The 23,495-nt window shown below is 39.2% G+C and overlaps 1 protein-coding gene across 1 annotated transcript in view; it reads right to left on the reverse strand.

Moving 5' to 3' along the window:
- The window catches only part of CDON (cell adhesion associated, oncogene regulated), a 97,015-nt gene that overhangs the window by 48,914 nt on the left and 24,606 nt on the right, over window positions 1–23,495 (reverse strand). The window contains exons 3-9 of the mRNA XM_065937369.1: window positions 17,012–17,148; window positions 14,969–15,241; window positions 13,278–13,424; window positions 12,121–12,264; window positions 10,979–11,266; window positions 8,942–9,211; window positions 4,010–4,354 (exon numbers count right to left, since the gene is read on the reverse strand). Coding sequence (XP_065793441.1) covers window positions 4,010–4,354; window positions 8,942–9,211; window positions 10,979–11,266; window positions 12,121–12,264; window positions 13,278–13,424; window positions 14,969–15,241; window positions 17,012–17,087 — 1,543 coding nt within the window. The 5' untranslated portion in view covers window positions 17,088–17,148. The remainder of the gene's footprint in view (window positions 1–4,009; window positions 4,355–8,941; window positions 9,212–10,978; window positions 11,267–12,120; window positions 12,265–13,277; window positions 13,425–14,968; window positions 15,242–17,011; window positions 17,149–23,495) is intronic.

Genomic DNA, 23,495 nt, shown 5'->3' on the forward strand with positions numbered 1-23,495 from the left:
GACAAGAGGAAGGAAATGAAACAGGACTAGCAAAGGTAAAGGAAGAATTTACTTGTTTCCAATTTTTTTTTTCTGGATAAAATGGAAGGTTGGCTTAAGAAACTGCCAGTCTATATCATAGTAAGCAAAATAAGAAAAAGGCAAATACTACAGAATATCACTTATGTGCAGAATCTAAAATATGACACAAATGAACTTATCTACAGACACAGAGAACAGACTTGTGGTTGCCAAAGGGAAAGTGAAGTGGAGGAGGGACGGACTAGTCGCTTGGTGTTAGCCGAGATGCAAAGTATTATATACAGAATAGATAGACAACAAGGTCCTACTGTATAGCACAGGGAACTATATTCAATATACTATAAAAAACCAGAATGGAAAGGAATACGAAAAATGTATTATACGGATAACTAAATCACTTTGCTATACAGCAAAAATGAACACGGCACTGTAAATCACCTATTCTTCAATAAGTTAAATTTTTAAAAAACTGCCAATCTAAAAACAGCCTTAATATTCACTACTAAGAGTGTACAGAATACATAGAGGAAGGTAAAAATAATTTATTTGTGCTGAAAAAAATAAATAGGTCACCTACACCCAAAAAGAATTACAGAGCACATTATTATGTGCTCAGCATGGAGCCAGACATTAAATAACCATCATCTCATTTAATTCTCCAAACAACATTCTTAGGAAGATAGTAATATTTCCGTTTTACAAATGAAGAAACTTGGGTTCTGAGAGATTAAGCGACAACAGCTGGCAGAAGAATGTTAGCGGTGCTGCCGTGAAAAAATGAGAGAGCAATTTATGAAAACAAATAAACTGCCAAGACAATAAAACCCGAGGATTGACAGCCTGGTTCCTCTAAAGTGCTATTAATACAGACAAGGAAAGGTCTCCTACTTCTGTGAAGGAAGGGAGCCTAGGAAACAACAGCAGGGTCTCTTTTCCAGGATGAAGTCAGATTCCTGGTAAAAGGTGGGAGTATTTTTAGAGCCACTGCAGCTTCAGAGAGAACCAACCAGAAAGCAGGGCTGACAGTGGGAGGTCAATTCTGTTTGTTTAAAAGAGAGAAAAGGTGTCCCAGAAGCTTTCTCCATCAAAGAAAACAAGAAGCTAGTGGAAAAATAAGATAGAAGAAAATTAATTAAGTTCCCTGAGACAACTTCCAAATATTGCTCCTGGAACAGGCCTGTTTACTTAGTGAGTCAGAATGAGGGCTGGATGTGAAGGGTGTGGCTGGGAGCCTGCTAATGCAGAGATGGATTCTAGCAAGTGGAGGCAATTAGTTGTGGCTTAGGGCAGTGGAGAAGGACCTTTTTATCATTAGTGTTTCATGCATCCTCTGGGCAGGTCACCACTGGGAAGTGGTATTTGGCTGTAGAAGAGTTTGAATACCACATGCCGCAGTTTATACAGAGGCACGAGAAGAATGCAATGTTACAGCCTGTGTCTACTGCAGGAGTATCAAAATTCCACTTGTGTTATTCGGGCTGCAATGAGACTTTTCCGTAACTTTTATTGAAAAGGAGATTCAGTTAATTTTCTTCTACTGTTCCCAACAGCACAATTAGAGTGCTCACAAGATGCTAGATACAATGCATAAAGCCTTCACAGTACTTTCCAAAGGTTCTTCACATCCATGATCTCAATTTACCTTCAAAGCAACTCTTTTTCGTAAAGACCTGATGCTGGGAAAAGAGTGCGGGCAAGAGAAGAACGGGGCCACAGAGGATGAGATGGTCAGATGGCATCACTAACTCAATGGACACAAGTTGGCAAAAATTCAAGGAGACAATGAAAGACAGGGAAGCCTGGTGTTCGTGGAGTCGCAAAGAGTTGGACATAGCAACTGAACAACAATTCTTTTTATCTTCAAGACAGCTCTGAAATGGTCATCTAAAAGAGATATCTAGCATTTTTTAAGGTAGAATGTTTTTTGAATTGGAAAAGAGATTGATAAAACACTGGCTTTCTGAGTACTGTGACGGTGGCCACGTTTATGAGTTAATGACTCTGAGTTGAAACCAAGTCAACAGGGAACAGAATCAAATCTGCCTAAGTGGTTCCCCCTGTGACCACTCAAACCAGCAACTCCACCCCAAACTATTTAGGACCCTAGGCCAATTCTCATTATAGTTTTGAAGAGTTACAACTCACTCTACAAATATTTGTACATCCAGAACCTCAAAAACCCAAGGTCTCTGGGAAGAAAAAAAGGTAAGGGAGTGATTCATCTTGCTTACTGCCCTCTTCACAATAAACAATGTAAAGGCTGTCAGCACGCTAGAATTTAATAATAGGCTCAGACTTCCAGGGAAAGAATTGGGTTGTTACGTGCTGTTTTGAGCTTTAACAGACTCAGCTAGACTTTGATCATTAATGTAGAGCATGTAAAATGGACAACGGAGGACGACTCAGGCAGGATGTGGTTCATGGGGTTACTGTACATTACAAAATGAGACTTATCAAGACATAAAATCCCGGGGGTGAGGGGGATCTTCAAAACCTAAAAATATCTCATCTAAACAAATTATGTATCTTCAAAGAACTTCAGATTTCTCATATTTAAAGTGAGGCAGTTAGGGGGCCTTTCTGGTGGTGCAGTGGTTAAGACCCTGCACTTCCAATGCAGAGGACTTGGGTTCGATCCCTGGGTCGGGGAACTAAGATCCCACATGACATGGTACAGCCAAAAAAATTAAAAATTAAATGAATGAGTAAGTAAAGTGAGGCAGACAACTAAACACTTACTTCATCCCAACAGCTATGACTGTGACGTCTACCACTCCATCTTCCCCTTATTTAAATAAAATGACCACTTCAGCAAATGTTCTACCCTAGCAGTACCTGTATCACACATCTTGCTGCTAACAATTTTGAGCAGAGCCACTCCTATTTTTGCTTGGCAGACTGATACATAAACACACACATGTATATATACATATACACATCCATAAGTGTGTATAAATTTATGCAACGCTTAACTACCTTCTATACTTAAGGATTCTTTGAGGTTTACTAAAATCAGGAACTATTTCTTCATTCCTTAAACACTACCACGAAGTGTTAGTTGCTCAGTTGTGTCCAGCTCTTTGCAGCCCCGTGGACGGTAGCTCTCCAGGCTCCAATCCATGGGGATTCTCCAGGCAAGAACACTGGAGTTGGTTGCCCTGCCCTCCTCCAGGGCATCTTCCCAACCCAGGGATTGAACCTGGGTCTCCTGCTTTGCAAGCAGATTCTCACCATCTGAGCCACCAGGGAAGCTCAAGGGATAATTATAATTTAACAATAATTAGATAGCAATAATTATAACCCAATACTTAGTATTTATTAAAGGCTTTCTAGTAATACTTCCAGACACTGTTCTAAGCACTTTACAGATATAGTCTCCTGGAATTCTCACACCAGCCCTATGAGTAGGGCACCTTCACTAATGCCCAATGATAGCAGATTTGATTGTGAATTAAGTCAAATCTGAATTAATTTGAATAATATTGATATTCTATGTACCAGTACTCCAAATTAAGTCACCATTGCCCAATGTCAATAAAAATATACATCTTAGAAAAATAACTTTGAAGAAGGATGAGGGAAATATATAGATGAGGACTTTCCTGGTGGCTCAGCTGGTAAAGAATCCACCTGCCAATGCAGGAGATGCAAGAGACTTGGGTTTGAAGTATATCTTAATAAGTCTGGGCTTCCCTGACAGCTCAGCTGGTGAAGAATCTGCCTGCAATGCAGGAGACCCCGATTCATTCCTGGGTTGGGAAGATCCCCTGCAGAACGGATAGGCTACCCACTGCAGTATTCTTTCTTGGAGAATTCAGTGGACAGAGGAGCTTGGCAGGCTACACTCCATGCGTTTGCAAAGAGCTGGACACAACTAAGCGACTTTCACTTAATAAGTTCAACAATCTCTAAAAAATGTATCTTTTACCTTATCCCTTACTATCAAGGAAACCCATTCATCTGGGAAAAGACACTAATGACAACTCACCAACCATGAGGACGGCTTCCGCCCGTGTGGTGCCATGTGCGTTTGTGGCTTCACAGGTGTACTTCCCGGCGTGTTCCCGAGTAACAGCCTGAATGTACAGAGAGCCTGAGCCCGCCCGGGATGTGACAGGCTCTGGGTCAGAACTCCCAGGTCTTAATAAGTGGAGTTTTCGGGATTTAGATCTAAGAGCTTGAGACGGATGACTGGGTATCAATCCGTGCTTGTCGTACCAGCGGATGGCAGGCACCGGTACCCCAGTGGCATTGCAGGACAAGGTCACAGAGTCACCAACGGCCACCTCTGCACTTGCTGGCGCTCTAACTATAATGGGCTCGAGTCCACTGCCTATTAAAGAAAAAATAATTCACATACAAAAATTAAGTACGTTATATATCATATCTACAACACAAAATAATTTCACCCTATTGCATAAATGTAAATACAGAACTGTGAAGAGAGCTTGCCCACAGGTATCTTCAGCATATCTGGTCACTGTAAATACAGAACATGTGAAGCCAAAGCCTCAGACTTTACCATGAAAAAAGGTGTAAAGAAGTATAAGACTAAGCAATAGGCCTTCAAAAAAAAAAAAAAAATAGTTGGTTCCAGGATGCAAAAATCTGATCACAAAAATTCTGGGAGAAAAACCTATTCTGAATTATAGTTGATAAAGGTATTTCTGATCATATACATGAACAAATTTTTGTTTGTAAACTAAAGTGGCACCACCTCCTTCCTTTTGGTCCTAGATATTTTGGGAGCATATATTTCATGACCTCACAATAGAATATTGACATCTGACATTTTCTCCAGCACATCTTTCTCCTTTTCTAGTCCTACTTCCTGCGTTTGACAAAGTCATTCAACAATTTCCAGATTTCTGAATTTTTGCCCATCTAGTACATATTAAATGCTATCTCATGGGCCATAACCTGCATTTCCCTCAGTACTAATGAAGTTGCACATCTTTTCACGGGTTTATTGCTACTCATTTTTTCTTCCACTGTCAAATACCTTTTGTCCTTTTTTCTACTGGGTCCTTTATCTTTTTCCTAATGGTTCTGGATTCTGTGTAAGTACATACTGTTCTTTTGTGAATTACTTTTGTTACTAATATTTTCTCTCTGTTTTTCTTTCCATTTTAATAGTATCTTTTAATAATAAGGATGCTTTAATTTTAACGTGGTCACACCAATCTTTTCTTAAAAATTAGCCTAAAATTTCTTGTCAAAAAGTTTTACCTAGCTCATATATTCTTGTATATTTTCTTGAAAAACTTCACCATTTTGCCTTTCATATATAGGTCTTTAGCCCACTGGAAATTAGTCTTTGTGCGTTAGAGATTTACCTTCCTTTTCTCCATTTGTTATCCCACATGGAACCCTGAAATGGATATCCTTCCCTTGGTGATCTGCAGTGCCACCTAGGTCAAATCCTTACATGCATATCCTTCATGACCTACTTGTCTTTTCCTGCACCAATAATACATCACTGTCTTTTTTTTTTTTTTTTAATGATTTTATTTGTTTACTTATTTTTGGCTGGGCTGGATCTTCACTGCTGCTCAGGCTTTTCTCTAGTTGCCAGGAGTAGGGACGACTCTCTAGTTGTGGTGTGCAGGCTTCTCATTGTGGTGGTGTCTCTTATTGCAAAGCCCTGGCTCTAGGGTGCACGGGCTTCAGTAGTTGAGGCTCCCAGGCTCTAAAGCACAGGCTCAATAGTGGTGGCACATGGGTTTAGCTGCTCCACGGCATGTGGAATCTTTCCAGATCAGGGATCAAACTGCAGTCTCCTGCATGGGCAGGGGGTTCTTCACCACTGAGCCACCAGGGAAGCCCTATAGCATATCTTAATTACTATAAATTTTTGTGTATGTTCTAAAATCTGGTAAAGCAAGGCCCCCCACATTCTTGTTCTTCTTTTAGAGTGTCTTAGCTATTGTTGGTCTTTTGATCATCCATATGATTTAGAATTAGTTTGTCTAGGTCCTCAAACTAGTGATAGGATTTAGTTGGAATTGCACGAATCTACAGAAAGCTTTTGGAAAGACCTGAGAAGTATGTTAATACTGAATTTTGGTATCCATTAACTGTTATATATTTCTATGTACTTGGAACTTTTTAATGTTTCTAATATAAAAAGGTGACTTTTAAATGACATTTTCTGTTGCTGGTTGTAATGGTTAGTTTTATGTGTCAACTTGACTGGGTTAAAGGATGCCCAGATAAGTAGGTGTGTCTGTGAGGGGTGTTTCCAGAAGAAATTTGCACCTGAATTGGTAAACTGAGGATAGCAGATGGCCCTCCCCAATGTGGGTGGGCACCATCCAATCCGATGAGGACCTCAGTAGAGAAGAGCGAATTCTCTCTATGAGCCTAGTCATCCTTCTCCTGCCCTAAGAACCCTGGACATCGGTGCTCCTGGACCTCTGGCTATGGGGCTTATGTTGAGACTTACCATCACTTCTCCCACAACTGAACTGCTTCATCAGCTTACCTCCTTCTCCAGTTTGCAGACGACAGACTTGACCACCTTAACTGTGGGAGCCAGTTTCTACAATAAATCTCTGATGTGTATCTTATATATCCTATTGTGTTTTGTTTCTCTAGAGAAACTTGCTAACACACTGGTACATAGAAAGGCAACTGATTCCTGTTTATTGGTCTTCATCAGCCATCTTGCTAAAGCTTTTATTATTTCTAATAATTTGCCAACAAACTATAGAGGATTCTCTCTCATGACAACCATAGGAGCTGTGAATTAATAACATTAATAACAGCTTAAAGAAAAGAGTTTAAAGAGAAAGAGAACAGCTTAAAGAGAAAGAGTTTCTTTCTCTCTTATCTTAATTGCTGTTCGGTCACCAAATCCTGTCCAACTCTTTATGACTCCATGGACTGCAGCATGCCAGGCTTCCATGTTCTTCACTATCTCCAGGAGTCTGCTCAAATTCATGTCCATGGAGTGAGTGATGCCATCCAACCATCTCTTCCTCTGTTGCCCCCTTCTCCTCCTGCCTTTTTATATGCTAATATCTTTATTTCTTTTTCTTATCATTTTGTGCTGGTTAGAATCTGCACTATGATGAAAACTAAAAGATATTTTAAAGGGAATGCTTTAACATTTTGTCATTAAAAGTAATGTTTTCTGTAAGTTTTTTTTATTGGATATTCTTTATCGTTAAGAAAGTTCCCTCCTATTTCTATTTTTCCAAGAGTGTCTAACATGGATATTGAATTATATCAAATGGTTTTTCTGCTTCTACTGAGATCATCATAGTATTCTTCTCCTTTATTCATTAAATTGGATGAACACTACTTTAAATTTTCTGACTGATTACTGGGCTAACTCCTTGGTTAAACTTTATCCCTACTGATCCTATCTATTTTATCTTAATTTTCTATTTAACTGATTTCTGTCCATATCTTTATTATCTCTTTTCTTCTGTTTTCTTTAAATCTATTCTATTATTTTACTTAGCTCACTAATTTTTAGTTTATCTTTTTTTTTATAAGCATTTAAGGGTATAAATCCTTTAATATTCTGCTCTCCTATATCCCACACAATTTGACTTTGACATTCATTATTATTTTGAATTTTAAATTTCCAATACGATTTTTTCACCCAGCCATTGAGAACTATAATTCTAAATTTCCATGTAAAATTTCCATACATGCCATGTAAAAATTCTTTATTATTAACATCTGAAGTAATTCATTGAAATTAATGAGTCTAAAGTAACTGCAGAGTCTAAAGTAACTGCAACAAGTTCAGAGAGTTGGTCTCTGTCATATTGATTCTTTGAAATATTTATAACTCTCAGCAAAAGCTTAATTTCCATAATATATAAAGAATTCCTATAAATAATAAAAAAGACGAACAACCTAATATAAAACGGACAAAAGACAACGACAACGAGCAGTCAGTACACAGGAAAGCAAATTCAACGGCTCAGAAACACATGATGAGATGCTCAGCGTCACTCATAATAATAAAAAATATAGGGATCAAAAGGTAGTTTTGAAAAACCTATCAGATAGGCAAACATTAAACAGAATTCTGACAATCTACTGCCTTGGTGAGAATATAAGGAAACATTGCTGGTAGGAGTGTAAAATGATAACAAGAGAGAGCAAGGTATCTGTCAAAATTACCAAGGCATATATGCTTTTATTTAGCAAGTTTATTTCTAAGGATTTACTTTAAAGAGGTTCACATATGTGCAAAATAACCTATGTAGAAGGACATTCATCATAAAGTCCTTATAATAGCAAAGGATTAGAAACAGTCATCCGTGGGGTACCAGTCAGACCTTCACAGCTATACAACAGAAGACTAAGACGAAGCAGCCATTTCTTAAAAGAAATGAAAATATTCTTTAATGTACCATATGCAAAGATGGCCAGGATATATGTTAAGTGAAAAAAATCAAGGTAATTTTTAAGGTAAAATCCAAGGAAATTTTAAAGGAGAAATTCAAGGTAATTTATATGAATGCCAGCATCATTTGTGTAAAAAAAATTGATACTGCTATTAAATGCACACAAACTCACATGTTACATGTAATTAACCATATACATGCATACAAGACTAGTCAAGAAAATTACAAAACTTGTTAGTTCTAAGAGATATCTGACTGGCTAGGGAACACGAGTGAGATTTTTACCACATACTTTTTAAAATTATACCTTTTTAAAGCAATGATGTATCTGTTAAAAAATATTAAAAAAATTTTCTTTATGAGCCTGATTAAATAAGATTGCTTCTTCATGGAAATGTCTACCAGCAGGTAGAAAGGAACATGGAAGATGAACACAGTTCTGTTATGGTGATAGGATTACTTCCTTTTTGTAAAGATGATTTAATTTTTAATCAAAACAAAATCCCATCTGTACAATGAAACTCTTAGGATGACATGACCTAAAAGCCTACCTTTTTCAATTTCAAGTCTCCCAGTAGACTGTGTAAATCCAATCCCATTATCTGCTACACACTGATACAGCCCGGAATCTTCCATGGTAACACCACTGATTTTCAATCCATTTCCCACAGTTAGATGTCGTGGGGAAGAGCGAATGGGCTGGGCATTGTGAAACCAGGTACGGTTGGGCGCTGGGTTCCCATGAGCTTCACACGTGAATTGTACTGTCGCACCTAGAGACACTGTCTGATCCTGCAGTCCTTTAGAAATTGAAGCACGTTCTAAAAAGAAAACATATTATAACTTATAAGGACCTACTGTAAACCACAGGGACCTCTACTCAATCCTCTGTAATGACCTATATGGGAAAAGAATCTCAAAAAGAGTGGAGATATGTATATGTATAACTGATTCACTTTGCTATACACCTGAAACCATCACAACATTGTAAATCAACTGATACGCCAATAAAAATTAATAAAAAATAAAAATATAAAGTTAGCCCTCACACAAGTCATTAAAACTCTACCAATAACTAGTTGAAACCAAAATGTATTGTTTCCTCCCTCATATTCTCTCAACAACAAAAAATTAGAAATGTATTGACTTTCCTCCAATAGGATAAACCATATGTTACTAATATGCTGCAGTCCCTTTTTATGTAATAGATCTCTCCACCCAATTAACCACCCCCCAAGCCAACATATGTGCATGCACACACATGCACATATGCAGGGTTTCAGATGATCTATTTTGAAATAATAATTTCCTTGGATTTTATACTATACAAGAGCCAAAATAGAAGAATGCTTATTTGGAAGTTAAATTTTTTTTTTCCTGGTGAATTCTGCTTTGAGGTTAGGTGCATTCTGGGCAAAAAATCTTCTTTCAGTATCCATCAGGCCACTTTTTACTTGGACAAAGTAAATCATGTATTGGCATTTGTAACATATGCCAATATTAAATGACTGTGTATATTAATCTAGTCCTAATTATCATTTAATTTTAAAGTCTGCTTGCCATACACATACACTAATGCCAGTATAACCTGCGTCAGGCCACTGTTGCACATAAACAGGTCCAGAAGGTTGACAAAAACTATATTTAGTATGAAACTTTTTTTCTGGTTTTCATGAAAATTTGTTTTGATAAAACATTTTTGCTGCTACACACAACAGTGAGATAGGTAGCTGGAAGAAAGGAATGACATTGAAATAAATAGTACACATAGAATGTGGGTGAAAATAACACAAATTTTACGAGTCAGCAGTAGTGAAACCATTTCAAAAGGAAAAATAAAATGAAACCCACTGCCTTAATGAGATGACATGTTCTAGTTAGTACTCTGACTTATTGGGCTTCCCGGTGGCTCAATAGTAGAGAATCCGCCTGCAGTGCAGGAGATGTGGGAGACGCCAGTTCGACCCCTGGGTGGAGTTCGACCTCCTGGCAGAGGAAACGGCACCCCACTCCAGTATTCCTGCTTGGGCAATCCCATGGACAGAGGAGCCTGGTGGGCTCAGTCCACGGGGTCGAAAAAGAGTCAGACACAACTGACGATGCACTCTGTCTTAGTTACTGTTACTGGACACCACACACTGATACAGCCCAGAATCTTCACCCGGTTGGACTGCAGTCTCTTCCCTCCATGTCACTGAGAAGGAAGAACCAGCTCCGTTTTGTGTAACCAGGGTAGGGGTGAGGTTCCAAGAAGATCCCAGGTGAAAGGCTCCGTGCTACACAGAAACACTGCCCAACTCAGCAGTCTTCTCTTATCCCTGGCTGTACCACACAGTGTGTGGTGGGATCTTAGCTCCCTAACCAGAGATTGAACCCCACCTCCTGCATTGGGAACGCCAAGTCTTAAACCCCGGGACCCCCGTGGAGGTCCCAGCAGGGCTTTAGAGAAATGAAGCTGGCTACCGGGGTAACTATTTCTAGATAGTCTCTATTCCACTTACAGTTCACAAACAGATCTTCCATTCAAACATCAGTTAGGTCGGAAAAATAGCCTGACTTGAAAAAACACTTAACAAGTAACGTCTTACCCAGTACATTCACCACGTAAGTCACGTGTTTGGCATCTCCAGACTTGTTCCCCACCACACAGGAGTAGTTGCCGGAGTCCGCTGGGTCAATGCTGTCCGTGGCAAGATGCGTATACAGCCTTCTCCAAGTGCTTCCCACCACCGCATCCTGACCATCCTTCAACCAGTGCACGTGAGAAGCCGGGACCCCACTCACCACACACTCCAGGGTCACAGGGCTACGAGAAAGAACGGCTAATGCCTGTGAAAAGGTGGGGTGAAGAATGTGAAAGTCATCTGAAGAAGGACCTGGAGAAAGAAGGCGAAGCAAAAAAATCATTAAGTCTTCACGTCCACTTTCTTCCTTAGCAAAGCTGTGAGCATCTTCATCTTCCCACTTACTGTTTTTTACACTATAAGGTCCTATTTGGTAACGAAGCCATTTTCAGTTGAGAATTGACTTTAAAAGACTTGGGGATCATTTAGGGCTACTTCTGAATTAATAGTTTTGAAATGTCAAATTCACACCAACCACACGGACAACTCCTTCACTGTGCTTTGACTACTGATCCAATCACAGCTTGACCACACTAAGCTAAAAATCAGATATGAATTACGATTATCTCAAAGAGAAGTGAGAAATATTTCTGCATAATTCACAGTCAGCCACCAATTTGATTATCACTGATATAAAGTGATATTCGCTCTCCAATTTCTGTTTTTTTTTTTTCTTTTTAAAGATTGTTTTTGCCATGGACCATTTTAAAAGTCTTTGTTACAATAAATTTCTGTTGTTTGTGGTCTGGTTTTTGGTTCTGAGGCACATGGGATCTTAGCCCCCCGACCTGCATTGGATGGCAAGTCTTAACCACTGCACCACCAGGGAAGTCTCTCTAATTTCTTTTTCTCTGAGCAAAAAGGCAGAGTTCTCCACATGAATTCTACTCTGTCAATTCGACCAAAATTCTCTCCTGGAAAGCCATTATATTTGTATTAATAAAACATGTACAGAATTATGCTATTTAGGCATGTAATTTTTTATAAGACTTTCTCATGATAAACAAACAGGATGTGAAAGAAAAATGAACTCCCATTTCCCAACTCTTCACGTGGAATGCTTCCAAGGACTCTCCCCAGTGACCATGATTCCCCCAAATACTTACGACTCACAAGGAGCTTTTGGCCAATGGGCTCGACTTTTAACTCATGTGTGACAGGATTAAAAGCTGCACATTTATAAGATCCTTTGTCCTCTAAGGATACATTCAAAATCTGAAGATTTCCTGATGGAAGGATTAGATAATTCTCTGAGGAAGGAAGGGAATGCAGTTAGGCTTCTCTCTTTAAGGACACCAGTTAAAACTCACAAAGGTTGATAGTTAACGCTTTAAATGTAGACATGACACAAGCAGCTGATAAGCAATTAGGGAAAAAACATTAAATGAAGGAAAAGGAAAGCCAAGACAGGAAAAAAAAGTCAACAGCACTTGAGTAACAAAATCGGGCCCATGACTACAGACCACTCACTGAGAAAATCAAAAGCACAAGAAACATATTTGGACAAAGACACAATGAGCACAGCTATCACCTTGGGCAAACCTCTGCCTACAGCACTGACCACCCAGTATTCAATCATGTCTTCATTTCTTTCTTCTCCACAGTATGCGCTGACAGCCTTTCTGCCAACGGCCTGGGCCCAAGCAATACAACAATGAAGCAAGCAGATAGAGCAAACCCTGCACTCACACGGCCAGCATTCCAGTGCAGGGACGGGGTCGCCAAGAGAGAGGCAAATAAAGAGCAAGCAACCACTGATATAATACGGTGCTCCAGAAAAGATGAAGCTGCATCAGGGGGACGGAGAAAACACGGCGCATCATTTTAGATAGAGCCATGAGAGCGACCTTGAAGGAAATATTATCTGAGTAAATTCTTGAACAGGGTGAAGGAGTGAGCCTGAGAGGTGCGGGGTTGTAATTATTTCCTTTTTAATTTTTACTTTTTGGCTGCACCTCTGAGCACACAGGATCTTAGTTCCCTGACCAGGGACTGAATCCTCGCCCCCTGCGTTGGAAGCCCAGAGTCTTAACCCCTGGACCACCCGGGAATTTCCTATAATCATTTCTATCCTGCACTCTATATTGTGTTCTATCTTAAACTATAACCATTTGTTCTAGTCTCTTCCACTTGACTCTCAAGAGGAGACACAAGGTATCTCAAGCATTTTTGTGTCCACAGCCCCCAGCACACAGAGCTTAAAGGAAGCTGGTGAATGACATTTGTTCCACGGGTGTCACTGGCTTTTCATTAGAGTTCTCACCTGTGGACTGCTTCAGCCACTTTCCCCGGATCTTATAGCGCACTTCAGCTTTGGGGTTACTATCTGGTACCTTGCAGCCAATGAAACCGGTCCTCTTTTCTTCTGCCGTAATAACGTGTTTTGTGGATGCACCAAAATCACCAAGAACTAAAATAAATACATAAATAAGTAGATCAATAACTAAATGCAAACTTGAACTCTCTTCCCCAAAGGAAATTTTAAAACCAGAAACAACATTGGCACCACAGCTGTTTGTGGCAGCTAATCCCAGTTTCCGGAGTAGCAGCATCTTTTTATCTCAGTAAGCAGTTGGGATAGAGGTGCACGGTTGAGGGCTGGGGCTTAGTCATGGCACCTTTTTTGAGAAGTCAATGCTTCCGGGAGACTACAAGACAAGCAAACTGTTCCTGAAACATTAGGGAGAACTGTAAAGCGTAACTGTTCCCCATTCTGTCAAGAGGAATCCTTTTTAATCCAGTCTCATCACAGCTCACTTTCCCTATGCATCTTTATTCTGTTTGTAGCCACTCACATGGCAATAAAATGGTTTACAAGAATGAACCTAGGACATAGGGAAAAACAAAAAACAACGTATCATTTGAATTTCCAGGGAGAGAATCAAGTCTCCTGCATTGCAGGCAGATTCTTTACTGTCTGAGCCACCGGGGAAGCCCCAAATATACTATTAGTCCTTTTTTTTTTTTTAACTTGTGTGTGGGGGTGGGGGTGGCAATTTTAGTTCCCTAGACCAGGGATGGAACTCAGGCCCCTTGTAGTGGAAGCACTGACTCTTAACCACTGCCAAGGACATCCCCTAACTAGGTGTCAATTTCTCCCAGTTTAAGTTTACTACAGATGGAGCCAGCATGGAAGTGCTCTTTATTATGGCCAATGGTGAAAGCCTCTGCAGCCTGCCCCTAGGAATTCAGCCCTCCAGAGTGTGACTCGGAGCTGTCCATGGGTCACAGCTCTACAAAAACATTTACTCTTCTCAGTTATGACAAACTCACTACTCCCGGGGAATCCAGATTTGTTCTGTAAATAGGGGTGCCCTCACAAAGACGTTTTCCATTACTGGAAGCCATCACCATTTGAAAGGCAGATGGCTCAAACTTACTAAGAAAATCACACAGTCTAGATTTTCCGTTAAGTTCAATACTCAACATTCCTTTCTTTGCTGTTATTTTCCCCCCTCTGAACTTCTTTAACCTGGTTTCAATTAAATAAACTAAAATCACTCTGTAATCAAAATAAATAAAACAATGAGATTTGAGAAAAAGATAAAGGACTGCATGAAAGAACTGCGTCAAAGCAGACAACAGCTGTTGTTGCTGATATTAAGAACTTTAAAATACAAGGAAATTCAGTTTCATGTTAGAAAATTGTCCTAGTTAGGACAATTTAATTTTCACATAATAATTTTATGTGATAAATAAATACATGTGAAAATAAATAATATTTTCACAAAATAATTTTCACATCCCTTATTAACAATGGAAGACACCAAGCTAGGCTCACAGAGGTTCAAGTATCATTCCCCTGGGGTTAAACACAACAAATGTCAAGGCTGGGATGAGAACTCATATGTATCTTACTCCAAAGCCCATGCTCCTTCCACGACTCAAACAATGCAGGTGCCAAGAGTAATTTCAGGAAAAAGCATCTATCACAGGGACAACAATTAAACTCACCTGCGGTGGATATGGTTGCAGGACCACTCAGGATGGCACCGATGCTGTTGTTGGCAACGCACTGGTAATAACCCGCAAGTGAGGGGTTAAGAGAAAGGATCGTCAGCGTGCCCTGATGAACCTTAATCTGCTCCACGTTTCTGTCCAACCTTTTTCCATTATGCAACCATGAGATGCGAGCAGTCACAGGTTTAGCAGAGCAATGCAGTGCTACAGGTCCACCAGGTTTCTGGACAGCAGACAATGGCTCAGAAACAAAATAAGGTGCCAAGTCTGCAAGGGAACATTCCCCGTGTACAAAGGGGTGAGTGGGGGAGGGAATGGGAGAGGAGGGGAGATAAGGGGAGAGAGAAAGAAGAGCACATTTAATATACCTACTGGCAATCCCTTTACAACAAAAGGCAATCCCTTACCGCATCTGTATGTTATGGCCCTTAAGAGCTTGTATACGTTCTAGGAACAGCTTTATATTTGAAAAGAAACAAGGCAATGTCCTGATAACAATTAGAGCAGTACAGATAACAATCCTTATGATCTAAATAAACAAAATACTAATTCTGTAAATGAGAAATGGTAAGCTGCTCTTTGAAAGAAGTAGTTTTAAAAAACTGGAAACTAGGCATCCGAAAAAGGGAAGATGACTTTCAAAATAAAGAAAATTCTCTTCCATATTACCAACAGGATTTGACTTTAAGAGCAAATTATTTTATCAATAAAGATTATGGTACTTCTTGATTTGGCTTCCCTGGTGGCTCAGTGGTAAAGAACCTGACTGCCAATGCAGGGGGCAGGGGTTTGATCCCTGGGTGGGAAAGATCTCCTGGAGAAGGAAATGGCAACCCATTCCAACATTCCTGCTTGGGAAATCTCATGGACTGAGGAGCCTGGAGGGCTATAGTCCATGGAGTTGCAAAAGAGTCAGACACAACTTAGCAACTAAACAATAACAACAACTCCTTGACTACTTCTCTTTAATATAAATCATGTTCAACTTTTAAGAAAGCAGAGGTAGAAAGTCAGGAAGCCACACTGAAATACAAAACCTATCCTTTCTGGGATGTAAGGATAAACGGGGTATCAATCTGAACATTTTTATTTGGTTTTTGGAATAGTTTCATATGTTATGTCTATTCTTCCAGGAATTTGGGAAAGAGAGGTTCTTGCACTCAAGTATCAAAACAGATCCCTCTCCTCCACCCATAAAAGAGGATGGGGGAGGAATCCTGTTAATCTGGTATAATAAAATACTTAAAAGAAAAAACACAATAAATTGTTGAATCTACTTTTATAGGGTATTTTACCAGAAATAAAGATTAAGGGAAATGCCTCAGCTGAATCTGAGGTTGCTATTTAGCCCAACAAAAAACAGAAATAAAACCACTAAATCAATTTTCCCTTACTAAATCAAACACAGTTATATAGTATTTTTAACAGAGATAATAAATAGATATTAATAAATAAACATCACTGTATTTGTATATACTTCTAAATAAATCTTCACACAAATCTAAAATAAAAAGAAATGCATATGGGCCATGTATCAGCCTTGGGCTTATATATACATTTAATAATAAACACATTTAAGCTTTTCAGTAATGCAAAGAGATAATAAATTAGGCAAGGTCATGAGACCTGGGATTCAAACCAAGTTCTCTCATTCCAAGTTGAGTATTCTTACATACTGATTCTAAAACTACTCCTTGGTGGTATATAGTCAGCACTTTATTCCTATTATAATTTCCAAATTCAGAAATCTCATATGCTCACTGGAAAAAAAGCACGATCAGAAAGTATTTATTTTCAAGGCAACAAAAGGAATAAATTACAAGGACAATGATGGGAAGGACTGTGAGTGCCTAGAAGCACTACTAAGAAATCCTTGAATTGTTTAATTAAAGTTTTTAAAATCGTTCCGCTGGTCAAACAAATCTTAGAAACGTCTTCATAAACCATTACTATTGGCAAAGCATTAAAGTTGAAGCTTTTCATAGGGTTAAGATGCGGGCAAGCTTCAGCCCAAAAGTTCCCATTCTCTCTTCTTACCTGGACTCACAGAAGCGCAGAGCATCAGGAGAGTCAGATACAGCAGCGTCTGTAAGGGTCTAGAATCTGGATGCATAGCGCCAGATTACAGAAGCGGGCAGGGCAGACTTCCAGGGCAAAACCCAGGCTTTGGCTCACTAAGAGACATAGGGGGAAAAAAAAAGAAGAAGGAAATTCTAAAGTACAAGAACAGTTGAAATCTATTCTCTGAAGAGCCAAAGTCCTGCACGTGGTAGCTGCCTTCAATTTCGCAAGCTTTATATAGACTGCATCAAATACAAGGCATTTAATGATCCACATCTTCCCAGTTCACAAAATAATCTGCAGACATTAAAGTTAGAAGTTCCGCTCATTCTTCCAAGATACTAAGACACTTATTTTATACGGACCCAATCATTCCAAATGAATCCATTGCGGCCTTTCGCCCATTTCTGTTTGTACAACTCACAACCATCTAAAACTCAACCAAAACGCATTCCTTCTCTACATTCCGTAAAATACAAATAACAAAAACAATAAAATTATAACTAACGTTTATACAGTGTTTAGTATGGGCCAGACACCATCTCGGTGCTTTTCATATATTAACTGAACCTTTGCAACAACACTATGAGCTACGTACTCCTGGTTTTCTTCCCTTTTTCCAGATGGGGACTCATGGATCGCACAGAGAAAGCTAAGGGCAGACTTGGGTGGGGACTGAGCCTTCTGCAGAACATGGGAAGACCACTGTGGTGAGAGCGGGATGAGCCAGAAAAAGAGCAGAGAGGAAAGCCAGGCTAGATCCCACCCAGTTTCAAAAGCCAGGGTGAAGATGTTGGCATTTATTCTCAAGGCAACGGCGGGCCCTTGGAGGACTCAGAGAAGGGAGTAATGGGGTCTCATTATGCTTTAAGAGGACTGGCTGGAGGACAGACGAGACTGAAGTGGGGCAGGAACGGAGGAGTGTGAACAAGCTGGTGGAAGCACTCCGTTAGTGGCTGCCTGTCTTGTATTTGATGCACTCTATACAAAGCTTGCAAAATGGTGGGCAGCCACTGAATCCAGTGATTCACAGGATTAAGACGAAGAAAAGCTTCAGCCCCCCAAACTGCCATTCTCTCTTCTTACCTGGCCTCACAGAAGAGCAGAGTTGGGAGAGTAACACGCAGCAGTGTCTCTAAGAGTTCAGAATTTGGATCTGAATAATTGAATTTTCAATGGACCAAGCTGTTTCATTCAAAGAGCTGTTTACCTTTTCTCATTTATAGAATTAGTATTTTGTCTCATTTATGTCACAAGGATTCTCTCATCTATACTGCCCTGTTAAGCTCTGTATCAGGACATTGCCTTATTTCTTTTAAACTATGAGACTGTTTCTAGAACTTTTACAAGCTCCAAGGACCAAAACATATAGATGTAATAAGGGACTGCCTTTCATTGGTCTATAGGGTGCATCAGATACAACAGAGGCAGTCGCTGAATCACTAGATTCAAAGCAGACTCTAAAGGCAAACCAACAGAATCTGTTGAAAGCTTGGGTAGAGAAGGCTAGATAAAAAGATGTCAAGGATAACTCTTAGCTTTTGATGTAACAGAATAAAGTTCTGTTTCCTGAAATGGGGAGGACTAGAGAGGGGAAAACAGCTGAAGAAGAGGATGCTCAATAGCTATGCTTTGGCCATCTGGATCTTCGTGACCCAGGGATCAGACCTGGGTTTCCTACTTTGCTGGCAGATTCTTTTACCGTCTGAGCCACCAGGGAAGCCCATTGCTATAAACGGCACAGAAAAATCGAACTGCTAAGGATGCATGGTTGACAGCCACGGAAATATTGGGTTTTGTGGGGTCTTTTTTTAATATAGAAATCCTATAACACATTAACAAAGCTAAAAAAGAAGTTTCACATAACCCAGCACTGGTAAAGATGTGGGTAAAAATCACTATAATATCTCATTGGTGGAAATAAAATCGGTAAACTCCTTTCAGAAGGAAAATTATTCATTCATTCAGCAAGTATTTATTGAATTTTTTTACAGTTTTTTCATTTTAATTTATTTTTTAATTGAAGGATAATTGCTTTATAGAATTTTGTTGTTTTCTGTCAAACCTCAACATGAATCAGCCATAGGTATATATATATATATATCCCCTCCCTTTTGAACCTCCCTTTGAATGTTTACTATATGCTGGGTACTATTCTAGGAACTGGGGTTACAGCACCTTAAATACATATATAAGTAAAAAATAATGGACAAAAAAATGTATACATTACATTCTGTGTGAGAGATGAACAATAAACCAGACAAATAAATTAGGAATATTCACAAGGTCCATGCCATTCTCCAGATATGCTTTATTCCTTCTCCTCTGTGCTAACTCTATACCCTGGTCACTGCCTACCACTGCACTCACTACTCTGTTCTGCAATTTATCTGGTTAGATAACCGTGTCCTCTTTAAAGGCAAGAATGATGCCATATTGAACTTTGCAAATTCTAATGCCTAGCAGAAAATAGGCACTTGATGTTTCTGAAAATGAAAGGAATACCTTCATAGAATGTAATTCCCAGAAGTACCTTAACAAAGTAGTATTTAATGAGAACAGTTATCTCAACTGAATTCTGTGTGACCTAGCTATATTTTTATTTCTTCATTCACTTATTCATTCATAGATATGATTTCAAAAATCAGGAAACATACAGTAAGTACCTACTGTATACCAAGTAAAATTGCTAGGCTAGAGATCCAAAGAGTGGTTATTCTGATGACAAATTCCACTCCCCATATTCCTGCTTGGCCAGGATACAGAATTTGTGACTACAGAACACAACAAAATGTAAGGCCAGAGCTACACTAATGACCTTTCAGTAGTGAGAATTCTACATGTATACTTATTTGTGAAAAGAAAGGTTAACTCTAACCACTGATAAAACTGGGTATAGTAACCCAAGGCAAGACATTTTAAGAATGGCTTTGAATACATCAAGTACTTCTCAGGATCTGCTTGCTTCTTCTTTACACCACAGACTCCAAAATCTCCAAGTTGCAAACTCAAGTTCATCTACTATCAGTTCAAGGACTTCCTTTTACCTGTTTCCTTGATGAGCTCTTTTAAAAGTGGGAGAAAATACTACAGTACCACTCACTGGCAGAAAGGGCCAGCTGCGTGAAGGCCTTTTCTGGTTTATTTGAATTCTCCCCTGTTTCAAAGGCAGGAACTGACATACCACTGCTGGGCAGTCAAGGCAAAGTAAACATTCAAACAACTTGTTAACAGCACACACTTTCCTGAGACGATGAGGACAAGGAGGAGGGTTTCTTCCTCTTGCCAAATCTTTCCTCAACTATTTATTTATTGAAAAGCAGTGAAACAAATTCCAGAGTCAACTTTAACCCCAGCATGGGATCTGGTGAGTTACTTCACAGCTGTCCTTTAGAACGTCACAGCTCATTATTGCTACCTAAACACTATGGCACGGGATATGTGCCCATGTTTCTATGAGGCTAACACTCTGCCAGTTAATTCGGGTGGTTGGAGAGGAATTACAACCCTAACAGTAACTGACTACATATTTGTTGACTTGGTTTATATTTATCCCTGGCAGGCCTGCTCAGCTTGTTGAGACCTGTGATATTCAGAATAAGGACCTGGATCCCGTTGCCCTACTCATCAGGTAGCCTGAAATTATACTCAACAGCCACCAAGGGCAACCTAGGTCCAACCTCACAAACAAACATCCCTGATCACAAGAGTAACAGACAGCCCAAGTGCTGCTCCTTGAGTCCTGACCTAAAGATTAGCTGGTACCTCCTGAGCTTCAGGGCTTTCTCTAAGCCCTTCCCGCATGCCTACAGAGAAGGCAATTTGTCTTACATTACAAACTGTACTTTTAAGCCATCCCAGGCTGAGGAGAATTTCTGTCGGCAAGGGGAAATTAAAGGTATGCCTCATCTCAGAATAAGAAAGGAAATAGTTCCCTAACATTTATTTAACTTATTGTTCAGGTTGTGAACTTGCTGCTTTTATAACCCCTTTTCAACACGCTGCCAGAATAATCCTTTGGGAAAAGTCTTTCCTGAATTTCTAGATTTGACTCCTCTGTTTCTGAAGGAACGCCTCTGCTTTCCTAAGGATGATCAAAGCAGCCTCTCTGCATTATCCCCTCCCTAGACTCCTGTATCAGATGTTCTTAGAGTTTTCTTTGAGGCTTAGGGAATAACTGTGATTAATTTGTGAACAAAAAATTCGGCTTTGGGATCAGTATTGTTCTTCAAAACAAAACATTCTTAGTTTTCTTTTTTAAAGGCAACTTCTTCATAAAATAGTAATTTTCTTCTTTAAAAAAAAATTCTTATTTTCAAACTATTTCAAAGCATCCTATTTCTCAACTGTGGAGGGGAAAAAATGACATTTTGGCAATAACTAAACAAAATAAAAAATACTTAAATTTTTTTTTTTTTTTTTACTAGATACTGCTTAATTCTGCACAATTTCGGTTATGGAAGTCAAAAACCTTTTTTAAACCCACTGAACCACCTTGACCTTAATCACAAGCAACTTTAAATCTCTCCAAGTTTTCTTCATTCTGAATATCTGAGTAATTTAGCTAAGCAAACAATATTTCCTGCACAGACTTCTCAGAAATCTTACTTTTTCCAAGAAATATTCATTCAATCAATTAATTCCATATGGAGGGTATTTACTTGGGGCAAGATCCTGGGAGAAGTACAAAGATGAGAAAGATGCGGAAGGCGTAATTTCTGAGCTAAAGGATACTGCAGCCTCATTTGGAAAAGAGGGCTTGAATTCATTAACTCTTGAAATAAAGAAAAATATAATAAGTAAATGAGAACGTAAAAAGTATTGAAAGAGGTCAAAGCAGAGGAATCCATCCTTCATTCGACGAACGCTAAGTGCCTCGCTACTCCATGTCAGGGGCTGTGCTGTTCTGGGAACTCAGCCAGGGGTGAAACAAGCAGGACAGCTGCCTTCAAGATGCTTCAAATCAGGTAAGGACAGGTGACAACTCGAGAAGCCCTTCCAATTCTGACTCATCTAACAGAACAACTAAACTTGCTGCCACAAGGGCCCTGCAAGGTTACTGCATGTGTGGGTGGCTTCTTTTTTTCTCTTTCTTTTTTAAATTATGAAAGAATGGTAACACGCTTACAGGAGACTTGGAAAATATGAAACAAAGTTACATACTGTTTCACTATAAATTACGGTTAATTTTAAGTATTAAAATTTTTAGTTGGAGTTTCTTCAATATCAAACTCTCAAAAATTAACAGAATGAACATACGGAAAAGTAGAAGATTATAGTAGACCTGAAAAGCACCATGAACCAATTTAACAGAATCAAGATTTATTCAATTTTCACACAACAGTACGATACAAATTCTACTCAAATTTCCATAGACTATAAACTAGGAGACACTGGAACACATCCAAGGACGTGAAACAAGATGCAAAAATTTCACGATCTAAATATTGAAATCACACAGAGTCTGTTCTCTTATCACTGTGGAATTATGTTAGAAGTCAATATCAAAGGATATTTGAAAATACCCCACATAGTTTCAAATGCAATGTGACATTTACCAAGAGAGATCTTTGACTTGACCACTGAAATCCTCAATAAAGTTAGAAGGCTGAGAAAACACACAGGGTGATTGCAGAGAAGAAAGCATTTAAATGAGAAATTAATACCAAAGACACTTTAAAAATCCCATGTATTTGGAAATTAAATGTCCAGTTTTAAATGATGGCTGTACCTAAGGAGTAGATGGCTTCTATTTGGTATAAACTTTTATATAAGTTTTTCAATCAGAAACTAAACAATGGAACTGGGACAGCTGTGGGCAAAGATACACCCACCAGTTTATATGATGCCACAGTTTTTATCAGAAACTACCTAGAGGAATTTGAATGGCCTGCTATATTTATTTGGATATTTTGTGAACAGATACCAAAAAACAAAGGATGGTAAATGTTTAATCTTCTGCCTGCGGCGGGAGTACATCATTTTCACGACTACGGAACACTCTGGTGCTTAGCCTTTATTCTGCCATCAGGAGCTTTTGTGTGCTATGACTTTAAGTGCCATGTGGATGGAAGGTAACTACATGCTTTAAAGAACTTCCTGTCTCCAAGTCCACTTCCTGGACTCCCCCACCTCTGCGGGACTTCCTCACCAGCCCTCCTTCACCAGCCAGCACCCTCAAGTCTTCTCTTTCTCCTTTGTGAAGTGAAATAAACTCACTGCAACATATTAAGGAAGAAACTGTTTGCTTTCAAAATACTGTTTATCATCTACACAAATTGGTTTTTATCGCTAAGTTGATTTACTTTTCTATCTGCGAAAACAGTTTAGCTCTCCTGGTTTGGGATGGAACATGTCATGACTTTTTCCCCCATCAAAATCAAAAGAAATAGTTTTCACTAAGAAGTAAGGCTTTTAGTGGAATTATCTGGCAGTCTATGGTTAGGATTCGGTGCTTTCA

Source organism: Muntiacus reevesi, chromosome 5, assembly GCF_963930625.1.
Source record: "Muntiacus reevesi chromosome 5, mMunRee1.1, whole genome shotgun sequence".
Taxonomy (NCBI): domain Eukaryota; kingdom Metazoa; phylum Chordata; class Mammalia; order Artiodactyla; family Cervidae; genus Muntiacus; species Muntiacus reevesi.